At 34.5% G+C, this 11,255-nt stretch overlaps 2 protein-coding genes across 6 annotated transcripts; both read right to left on the bottom strand.

Annotated features, from left to right (window-relative positions):
- Positions 1-655: 655 nt before the first annotated feature.
- On the bottom strand, positions 656-3,486 carry LOC129303196 (chorismate mutase 2). Of its 4 annotated transcripts, XM_054942330.1 has the most exons (7): positions 3,218-3,486; positions 3,013-3,145; positions 2,685-2,907; positions 1,968-2,054; positions 1,737-1,880; positions 1,424-1,516; positions 656-1,134 (listed from the first exon to the last, which is right to left on the bottom strand). In XM_054942330.1, the coding sequence occupies exons 3-7, from the start codon at positions 2,898-2,900 to the stop codon at positions 895-897; spliced, it is 780 nt and encodes a 259-aa protein (XP_054798305.1). In that variant the 5' UTR covers positions 2,901-2,907; positions 3,013-3,145; positions 3,218-3,486; the 3' UTR covers positions 656-894. The 4 variants fall into 4 exon arrangements, with proteins under 4 accessions (XP_054798305.1, XP_054798303.1, XP_054798301.1 ...); XM_054942328.1 differs by lacking the exon at positions 3,013-3,145 and having other exon boundaries at positions 3,218-3,483; XM_054942326.1 differs by lacking the exons at positions 3,013-3,145; positions 3,218-3,486 and having other exon boundaries at positions 2,685-3,006.
- A 736-nt stretch (positions 3,487-4,222) lies between these two features.
- Positions 4,223-7,487, bottom strand: LOC129303966 (protein POLAR LOCALIZATION DURING ASYMMETRIC DIVISION AND REDISTRIBUTION-like). 2 transcript variants are annotated; one of them, XM_054943566.1, is made up of 4 exons: positions 7,011-7,487; positions 5,980-6,419; positions 5,412-5,471; positions 4,223-5,076 (listed from the first exon to the last, which is right to left on the bottom strand). In XM_054943566.1, exons 1-4 carry the CDS (start codon positions 7,405-7,407, stop codon positions 4,744-4,746), a joined length of 1,230 nt encoding a protein of 409 aa, XP_054799541.1. In that variant the 5' UTR covers positions 7,408-7,487; the 3' UTR covers positions 4,223-4,743. The 2 variants fall into 2 exon arrangements, with proteins under 2 accessions (XP_054799541.1, XP_054799542.1); XM_054943567.1 differs by lacking the exon at positions 5,412-5,471 and having other exon boundaries at positions 7,011-7,486.
- Positions 7,488-11,255: the final 3,768 nt, after the last annotated feature.

Below are 11,255 nucleotides of genomic sequence, written 5' to 3'. Positions count from 1 at the left end.
AGAGAGGAATTGATGAAGCTTTCATGTCTAAAACTTTCATTTAAGCAAATTTCAAATCTGAACAGCAAAATCCCTCAAATAGCCAAATATATTATGTTAAATCTGAACATACATGAAGTACCGAAAGATTACAACAAAATGGAGCCGAAAGAGAGGGATGATAACTAAACTTTGATCGCTGTATTATGTTTACTATGGATCTGTATACATTACATGCATCTAACTTGGGGATTTATACATCCAGTGAAGTAAATAAACTTTGAGCTACATCACATACTACTAGACTATTAACAACGTGTGACTATAAAATGTATATTTTATTTCATGTCATGTATATTTTATTAGATTGTACATTAATTAATTACTCTTTCCATTCAAAAATATAAGAGATTTTTTAATAAGTTGAATATTCAAAAATGTAAAGCATTTTTAATATTTTGAGATGTAATCATTGCCTTTTTTTTCAAAAATGCTCCTACTAATAATGACTTTATATTCATTGTAGAATATTTAATAGAAATAAATATGAAAAGATAGGGTTAGTTAAAAAATAGGTAACCACTTTATTAAAAGGTGCGATTTAGTTAAAAATACCTTATATTTTTGAACGGAAAGAGTAACTTACAGACAAACCAAACAACTACACTATTTGAACTTTCGCGGGAACAAAATTGTTCTACCATTGTCAGACTAAAAATCAGGTGAAGTTGTTTTTCTGAAACTAGAGCTAAAAAATAGAAATGTTAGTCTTACGGGTTTAAAATCACAATTGGGCAAAAAGATATTAAAAAAAAAGAAAGAAAGAAAGAACCACAACACAAGGAATAAAATCGTCATAAAAAGAGACTAATGTTTTCAGGAACAACATCATGTACGTTTTGCATTGAATTTGGCTCAATCCAGGCGGCGTAGGAGGTATTCGACCTGAACAAGCTTGGTGAGGGGTATTACCCATTTCTCGTACAGAAGAGAAACCACGGATGGATCGACCTTGTATTTTCCTTGGTTCTCCTCATGATCAGGGCCTACTTCTTGCCCAAACACCCTGGCCTTCTTTTCAACCCTCTTTCTCACCGTCTCTTCCACTGTCTCGAATGTCAACAAATTCATCAATGCTTCTCTGTCCTGCAAAAACTAAGCTTCCATTGTTTCATTTGGAAAAATAGCCCAGCATGTTTTTCCTTCAGGGGAAATGACAATAGAATATAAGTAGGAAAAGTCTGGGGACGATGCTCTATAAAATTAACTAGTAAGCAGCACAATCTTGTAAAACTAGTTATTGGCAGTATATACTTTCACTTGCAAATAAGGACGATGCTCACAGTCAGAAGCCTCCCTCCTTGTTCCCAAAGGATAAGGCACGTTAAATAGAAAACTCTTCATTCACTAATCACCGTAGTGGCTGCGGATGAAGCACTATTACCTGAGCACGAATTAGAGGCTCGTAGTCTTGGGGAGATCCCCTGAACTTCACCTCAGCTACATACTTTCCATAGTGAATCCTCCTAGAAATTGCCTACAGATTGTTTATGAAATAAAATGTTCAAGACCAATGCTGCTTTAGGTCACTGTTGAAAGCACTCGGATGATTCAAAAGTAAGAGATAGACCAAAGTACATCAGCAGGTTGAAAGTCTCATACTCTCGTTGATAGTAGGTGGAAACAAAGATGGCTCTGCATAATAACTTCATCCAACAAAACTAATCATAAAATAACAACTTCTAATAAAACCTCACCTGCAACGAGGAAAGATCACAAGCTGCGGTTTGTGCATAGTTGCCATCATCACCCGAGGCAACAAGTTTTGGAAGCAACTCATCAAAGTACATTTTCCAAATTGACTTGTTTATGTTAATCAAAGCTGCTGCAGGGTGCAAAATCTAAAGATGGAATTGATAACATCGAAAACATCTTTCTTCCGAGTAAAATGGACAGTGGAAAAAGACATCGGAATTATGATAAATTACCTGTGGGAATGGGTAATTTGGCGCCACTGAGGACGGTAAATCTTCCGGGAAGAATGGATTTTCTTCTGGATTTTTGTACCTACCAGCCTGTAAAACACTAGTATCATTACATGTACTCTATAATGTAATAGCATAATTTCAATTAGCAAACAAAAGACTGCAGGTTCCAATAGATTTATATTTACCATGCTTATCGTGCCTCATCCCATTAAAGTCCATATATCCCCACGAAATTTGAATTGCAAAAGAACTAGAAAATAAGTCACTGAAAACCAATTTAGAAATGGCACCCTGTTGAATATACTGCTCATATTGGAATCCTCAGATTGAGAACTAATTATGGACAAAGGCATTGAATTAATATCTGTTCAACTCAGAAGCATAGGTCGCTTTCTTCTAAATCTGAATCTAAATTATTTTTTTAAAAGTTGATAATTTTTCAGTATAATCTCACTTATCTATTGTAAATAGAGCACATACCACGGGCCTCATTTGCATCAATGTTCAGTACTCACTTAGGCCATGTTGGTGCTCAAATAATAAAGAATGAATCACTCGCATGTTCTGTGAATTTCTTAGGCAATGCTTACGACCTTTCTTAACGTACTTGGCAAACTCAATAACTATATAGTTTGACAAAAACCAAACAAGATAGGGTAACAAACTAGCTACCGAACGGAACCATAGAGAGACCAAGAGAAGTGAGGGTATCGCTACCTTAGCTTGAATCGACTCTGTATTCTTAACAATGAACTCAACCAATGAATTAAAATTGGATGCGTAACTTTTATCGTAAGTGGGACAATTGATTGGAAATTTGGCTCTCTCTATGAGACTAAAAATGATGGTATCTTCTTGTCTAATCAACGCCTCCCTCACTGAATCAAGCGCGTACTTATTCCCCGAGTCAGTATTTGAATCTGCTAGAGCCATTCTATATCTGCCAGTAGAAATTGCAAATACAAGAATCATCATTCGAAATCGAAACCACATGTTGATTACCAGGCAAGGAAAAGCAAGATAAGTGTCAATACGAAGGAGCAACCATGTTTGGTGGGTGAGAAAATTAGCTAGAAAATAGTGAAGAAAGTGGTGCCGGCATGCCTTGGACCGGGAAAGCAAATATATCATAAAAAAGCTAAGATCGGTTTCACGCCAGTCGTACAATATCTGTTTGCCTGCAATTTGTTGAAATAATATTGAAAATCGAAAAGGAACTGTCAAATTATGGACCAAAAAAAAAAAAAAACCTTCTTATCAGGATTCACGAAGCTCTTGAAGCTGAGAAAGAGTCACTCAGACGAGGCAATGAAACTCTCTTGTTATTCCAGCCCAAACAATCCAAATGAAAATGAGACGAGATCGAAACAGAAAGATGGTGGTGCCTCGCCCCCTAGTGGGAAGGACGTGGGTGCGTAGTGCGCACGCCGGAGAATCTTTTAACTCTTGCGTGCGGCGGTGTAGACGGCACTTGTCTTCGCTTCATTGCACGACAAGCAAGGTCGTCGAGTGGGTGGGTCCATCATCAACGCGCATTTTATATCGTACCGTTGAGCGGGGCTACCAACCCGAGTTCGGCCGTTATCGTTATTCCATTTTTTATGCCGTGGAGTGGAATCAACCAAAAGAGAAATTCTCGTTTCACCAAATAAAGGAAAAAAAAAAAAACAGAAATTCTCGTCTACTCCAATGCTAAGTTACGTGAGATTCGTTTAATCGACATATAATAAATCTGAAAAGAGAAAAATAAATGACAATGGTCAAATAACTTTTCTCATTCAGTCACTTTACTTTGGTTAAAGAATAAATACAACCTTTCAAGGGCTTGGTGCACAAGATTTGACAAAGGCTAACAGCGATGGCCTTGTTTGATGGGTGTGATTCTTCGGAACCATGTGAGATTGAGAGATAGTATATACAAACATGTGTTTAGAGTAGTCGATAGACTATTATTTAAAAGGAAAAAAAAGAGAGATTAGCCAGTAGACGCAACACTTACAGTGACTGACTCGCATATCATGTTTTTGACATGGACATGGACACTATGATTATGTTGGAACCACCAGTAGGGTGTGAAATAATTATGTTGAATGATTTAGTTAAAGGGCATGTAAGCACGAGTTACTGACCATTTTGGTTGTTGTCCATGGCTTGAGCCATTCCCATGTACTAAGTGAGAGAGAGAGGTCGGGAAACGAAAAACAAGGCCAGAACATGATTGTAACATGCCCAATCAAAAACTTTCATCCTGATAATAAAAACGACAACAATAATCTCAAGTGTAGAAGAAAATTACAATGCATCCATCTGGTCTGAACACGATAACGAATCCTAAAGAACTAAGCCGCCAAGAGCTGGGGCAAGAGCCAGTGTCAAGAGATTTGAGAGAGTGAGTCCATTGGAAATCGAAGCACACAGCTCTCTACAAGAAACTCAGCAAGTACAACATTTTAAACATTTTCACCCAAACAATTACATTCCACTGCTTACAGTCACATGAATTAATCCCTAACTTGAAGGAAATATACAGGGATATTTGAGATATCTTGAGTAGCACACCTATAAGTGGTAAAAAAATCATTTTAGCTTCTTTTTGGCCATTCCTTGTCTCATTTGTCATCGCAAAAGCCTCTGCAGGTCACATTCCACACCACTTTCTTCAGCAGACAAACCAGAACTTCAATAAAAATTGAAGGAGGCCATTAAACAGCAGACAAGAAGTTACCCAATCTCACTTGCTTGATCAACATCATGCTTTCTCAAGGTATCCAACAGCTCAAAACTCAGCCTTCAATTTAAGTGCAGCCTTGGGATCAAGCCGAAAAGTAAATCGTGAGGCTTCTGGAACATGCTGTGAGATGAGTCGCACAGTGTCCTTCCACCAAGTAACCTCTGTTTCTTTCTCAATAACCTTCTGCCTAGTGCATTCTAAAGCATACTCCAGGTCTGTTATCTGTTCTTGAAGCCTCGCTTCAAGTAGTTCATGTAGCCTTCTTTCTAGTTCAATCGGATGAACTCCAAAAGATACATCAGTACTTGCTTCTTGAGCCTCAATTATTTCACCATAACTAGTACAGTTGCTTCTCGTGCTCAAATCCATATGTTCCACCTGTCAATTCCATTTTCAAAGACTCAGGAACAGTATTGAAGACCAATAACAGAGAGCAAGCACAGATACACGAGGAGACGTGCATGTCATTTTGCTAGACCTATGCTAGGCAACCAGAAGAAAATGAATAAACTCCTATGGCTGATTGGCAGAATATGTGAGATATAATCATCAAAAGTAAACTCTTACATAAACACCTCTTGGTATCAAACGACATTGCAGTCAGGCTACATCTGATTGTGCCTCTCATCAATCGAAAAGAGTAATTTTCAAATTCAATAATATTTGATGACATGGCAATAATGTCAAAGTTAGAAAAATGAGAGCATATTTACTCGTAATGCTAATATTTGACTTTCTGCACCGCCATTTGTCCACGCATCAAGGCGACAAAACTAATAACATGTCAAAAAGAAAACAGCTGATGAACTCACAAGTGTAATGAAAATAATAAAGGAAATGTAATACTTGTTTCACCGGAATTACAGGTATTCCAATGCAGGCATACTCACAGAAGGACGTGAGGAATGGCTTTTGTTTTAATTAAAAAATGGGCCTATTTTATGGAAATCTTTATGAATAGCGGGTTTGGACATGGATTGTGTCTGCGTGAAAAAAATTCATGAATATTGGCAAAATGAGCTTGCGCAGCTGATATAGAAGAAAAGAGAAAAAACTTACACAATAACAATTTGATCACATCTACACAAACTATTAATTGTCGCCACTCATGCTAGATTTGACTAACCACAGGATGGTTTTACTGAGTTTATATTACAATGGAATTGATTGATATATCTCTCAAAGCCACAAGTCATTAGATGATATTTTCATCCGCATATGCAGTATTCAGTCAAATATAAGAAACAAAGTAGTCATAAATCAAAATATAAGATTATCTACCTTGACCCTTTCTTCTTGAGTATCTTCGAAAGCAGTTTCTTCATCCAAATATAGCTCCAACCTTTCTAACTCAACTTTAAGTTCTGCCTCAAGTCCATGTATTCCTTCTACATATTCATCTTGTTTACTTAACTTACACTCTTGAACATGATTATGAGCCGTATTTTTTTCTGGACCTGATCGTGATGGAACAAAAATATGGCTATTAGAGCTTGAAACGTCTCGCATATCAGTGATGGAACAGGACAGTGCGTCAGTCGGTTTAAATGGCTTAAAAATAGTCTCTCTCCTGGGGAGTTCCTCTTCCGTGCGTCGGAGAAGCATTTCCATTTCTTTCCGCAACTCAACCATCCTGCTAAACTCATGCTTACTTGCGGCAATCATATACAGCAAGCCCCAGGTAACTCCCAACTTGAAAGATGTATCATTTCTATGTTGTCCTGCAGTACATCAAGTTTAACCATAAAGACAGGAAAAATCTTACAAACAGAATGGAGGAAAAGAGGGCGCGTGGTAGTAAGGACAGAACGAAATAAATAGAGCTGGCTTTCATCGCAAAGGGGTAAATGAAGTATTTAAGCTTGATATTTTTGTAAGTATTTAAGATTCCCATTACAAAATCTATTAAAGATATAGACTTAAACCTAGAAAGTGATAACTATTGAAAAAATCAGATTATCCAACGAAGTAATTGAAGAGCAGAGGGATGTAACCAAAGTTAATATGAATATCAATAGTTATATTCTCACGAAATCTTTGAATGCCATTACAGCCATATAAGTTCAACTAATTAAGAAATGCTGGGGAGAAAATCAGTCTATCGTTCGGCAAAAAGAGTATAAGAATGAGTCATTCGTTAGATACTTTCACCGTCAAAAAGCAAGTACCAATCAGAATGCGCATTGTCAACTTTGATTTCTCAGCATAAGCAGCTCAATTAAGGCTACCACTTCGCTGAGGTTATCCTCTAAATCAGTGAATATACCCTCAAATATTGAGATGAACCCTATTGCAGAGAATTAGCTTCTAACCTGATTCCTCATTGCCGTTTAATCCATTCATCGAACGGCTTTCGGACAAAGACTTACGTTTGAATTCTCTCCGCTCTGTATGCATCTTCTGCCTCTGCTGCGAAACCCTTGGCTTTTTGCCCCGTCTCAGCATCGCCAACAACCGATCAACGATCCGACAAGGCGAATAGTAATGAATAGGTGCAGAATCATGTTTTTTTTGCAGTCTTTCCCCTGCGCCATCCATGCTGGTTTGCCCTGTGCGATCACAGCCGCAGCTGCGGGCGTCGTCCGCACGATCGAGAAGAATATCGGCCACGCGCAGACGGCGATGGTTGGAGTGATTGGAGGGAGAAAGATTGACGGATTTATAGACGCATTCGCTCATATGGATCAATCCGGTGAACACAGTGCGCATTAAATTGGGCGAAGAGGAACAGTGCAGGGTTTTTTAAACCCTGGATAGAGCGCCAAATTGGAGGGAAGGTGAGGTGGAGCCACATTCTAATCCTGATTGCGTATATTTTGAGTCAGGAAGTTACTTTTCCCCCAAATTCCTACGTTGTCTTTTTAAAGAATTAAGGTCTCGTTCAAAGATGTCTATTGATAACTAATTTAAGACTAGTAATAATATATAGTAAGGTGTTAGTTGAGTTGTTAATAAATTTTATAATAATTAATATTTTTTTATTGTTTTCGGCAATATTCTCATACAATTTCTTTTTTCAAAAGTTGAGTCGAGCATGGGTACTGTCGGCATGTCATATAGTGTGAAGCCTTGTCTTGTGTGATGTTGAACTGTGGGATATAAAATTGTTTGAGGCCCTCAACTTCTTCGTTTAGTTTTAAACTAGTATAAGTATAAATGAAACATTCGTATATGTTAGTATATTATTTTTTAAATTCTGTCTAACCTTTTTTTTTAAAAAAATAGAATAGACAAAATTCTTCCCACCTGCCAAACCAATCCACACGCAAAAGTAGGAGACATGCGTACAGTTTCAAGCCAGTAAAAAAAAAAAAAAAACAAAAAGAACTCTAGTCACTTACCACTACAATTTAGGGAAGAGGACAGAATTTCAACACTTACTATAAGTTAAGGAGGTAAAACATCAGGACACGCATCCCCCAACTGATGGAGTAAGTCGCCCTTAAAAAACAAATCATATAAAATATTCTTTTTTCATTAAAAAACTAATTAACTTTAAACCATTTTGTTTTGAAAAATTGCTAGAATTTGTTGACATTTTCTACTTTTAACTAATTTTTTAAATTTTATAAAAAGATAATGAATATATGGTTTTCTATTAGTCAAAAGTCTATATGTTAAAAATTGACTCATTAATAGGCAATTTAGTAAAAATTAATTATTATAACATAATTTGAATTTGGATATGTTGTTTAAAAAATCAGTTTGATAAGTTAAAAATTATTTAGATTATGTATAATGAAATTTTTTTACTATATAATTATATGAAAAAAGATATTGATTTTTATGATTTGTAATTTCTCTTATACAATACTTCATATTAGAAACATTTGAAAAATATATACAATAAAAAATTTAAATGACATAAAATTTGACATGTTAAATAATAAAGATAAAAATTATAAAGTTTAATATATTGGACAAAAATTATATAAACAGTTTATAGTTCAATATATATTAAGATTAAAAATTAATATAATTAATTGTTCAACTTATAATGTCTTATCACAACTTGTTTTTTTAAAAAATTTATCGAAATCAAATTATTATTAATTTGATATATCAAAAACTTGCCTAGAATTTTTTTTTATAAAAACAATGAATAATGTGATCATATAAAAAATTAGGTGAAGTCATATCTCAAAAACTCATTTTAAAAACTTCACTGCATCATGTCGAGAAAAGAGATTTTTGATAACTTTCTGAATGAATTTTTGAATTAAACTTAAAATAAAAAAGAATTAAATAATTTTGACTTCCAAACATCCTCAAATGTCCAGTCAAATGTTAAAAGTTTAAAACCTAAACCGGCCTGCAGTACATGAGAGCATAACAAAATGCTCTTATCGAGATCTTTAATGAGCAATAGAGCATGGATTGATTAGTAACAGAAACAGGAGTTTCGTCTGGTTGGGCATTCTTTGCCGCTGTTGCATTTATTTGGTGTATGTGTGACAGAGTGGTGGCTGGTGAAGACAGTGGCTGCGTCATAATTACTGTGCCAATTCATTACCTGTTGTGATATTCTCGTGACTTTCATTTATCATTTTCTGCGGCCATGATTAATTTTCTCAATGCGGTGCCTGTGGAGACTTCTAATTTTTTGCAATTTAAATTTTTTAATTATTAAAATAACGAGTAGAAGTTGGTTCATGAATTAAAAAAAAAGTTAATTATGAATTTCAGGAAAATTTTTGTAATATATAAAAAATTAGTTGTAAATGAATAGATAATTTTATAGATATATACAACATCACTTTTAAATTTAAGAAAATCATTTGTTAATTTTTGAAAATTTACCTATAAATTTATGAAAAGTTAGTTGTAAATAAATATCACAAAACATAACAAGTTCCTTAAATCATTGACTTACAATTAAAATTATTTATATTTATTTACAACTTACATTGGATACATGCACAAGCTTTCATTTATTTCACAACTGACTATCCATAAATCTCAAGTTATGTATAAATTTGTAAAACTATATATTTATTTATAACAGAATTTTTATGAATTTATTATTGATCTTCCTAAAATTCATAAGTAACCATTCTTAAATTTATAAGTGATGAAGCATAAATTCATAAAACTGTTTATCTATTTATAACTGGCTTTTCATTGATTCATAAATAACATTACTTGTAAATTCATAACTAACTTTACTTGATTTGAAAGTTATATCCCACTGGTTATTTTACCAATTATTTATATTTACAATTACAGATAAACATCATCCCCCTTCCATGACATTTCAATAGTTCGGGTTATTAAATTATCATTAATTAATTCCTTTATAATTAATTAATTCAATCGCATGTCCCTAACTGTTCTTACCGGATTATGTGATTTTTTAGGAAAATACAAATGACACGCGCGCATATGCAGGCACACACACTAAAAAGATTAAGGTGCAGATATACAGTTTAAAAACCAAAAAAAAAACTTAAAAATGAGAGAGAAAACAACCGCTACATTTTATATTTAACCCAAACACCAACATGTGAGACAATTACATCATAGAACTGAAAATTAGAAGGGAATGTCGAGATATCCATGAGAGCAGCATTATTTCAACACTTGATGATGGAATCAGGCTTGAAAATTTCCTAGAGCGTCCTGAACCCGCCAATGGACCAATCTGAGGCAAGGGAAGGCAAACAAGTTTTATGAAAAGTAAGACCATCAAGACAATACAAGTTCCATTATACAATGATATGGCGTTAACTGCGTCGTCTCTTTTAACATTTTTCATCCAATGCAGCTGTGTAAGAGAGTAGATGGCAGGGAAGAAGTCCTTAAATTTTTGAGAAGCGGTGTCATCTACTCACTTATACGCTTTTTAATACTTTGTTTTGACAATTTTTTATTCGTGCAATGCACGAAAAATCAAGAAATTATCTAAATACATTAAAAACGTAAACAATAATTTATTTTATTCTTATAAAAATTATTCTAGAATTTATTGTTTGACACATATTAAAATTAACAATATTAAAATAATTTGATAATATTTCGAATGCATCACATAGAATCTTCAATGCACCATCGAACCAAAATGCACAATGGTACAAATATATCAATATGTTATTATAAAAATGCATTATCAGAAAATATTTTCTTAAAATTTTAATATTAAATAGCTCACAATAAAACATTTTTAATTTTATTTTAAATTATAATCCTATAAAATTGTCTATATATACTAAAAAAAATTTAAAAAAATGTTAGGGTAGAGAACTGTAGAACTACTGTACTCCACCCGAGAGCTTTTACAATACACGAAGACAAAGATGAAGATGAAGATTTAGTTTTTTTTTTTTTTTGGGGTGGTGGAGGATAAAATCAGCACAATTTAGCTGATCTTTTCTTCTTCTTTTTCCCCCTCTCGCCCTCTCTGGTTCAGCCTTTTTGGGCTTCCTTTTCATTTTTTAATTTATCTGCAAGCCATCTCATATTTGTCCACATCAATGCCGTCGGCCCCAAGAACAAATACAAGCACACGGGCTTGTCCAAGAAAGCCCATTTTGGAATCGCACGTGAAAAGGCACCACTGT

This window comes from Prosopis cineraria, unplaced genomic scaffold, assembly GCF_029017545.1.
Source record: "Prosopis cineraria cultivar Desert tree isolate PC_DT_omini unplaced genomic scaffold, ASM2901754v1 PC2, whole genome shotgun sequence".
Classification (NCBI taxonomy): Eukaryota; Viridiplantae; Streptophyta; class Magnoliopsida; order Fabales; family Fabaceae; genus Prosopis; species Prosopis cineraria.
Note: the sequence above shows the minus strand (reverse complement) of the source record. Positions and strands in the feature narration are given on the sequence as shown.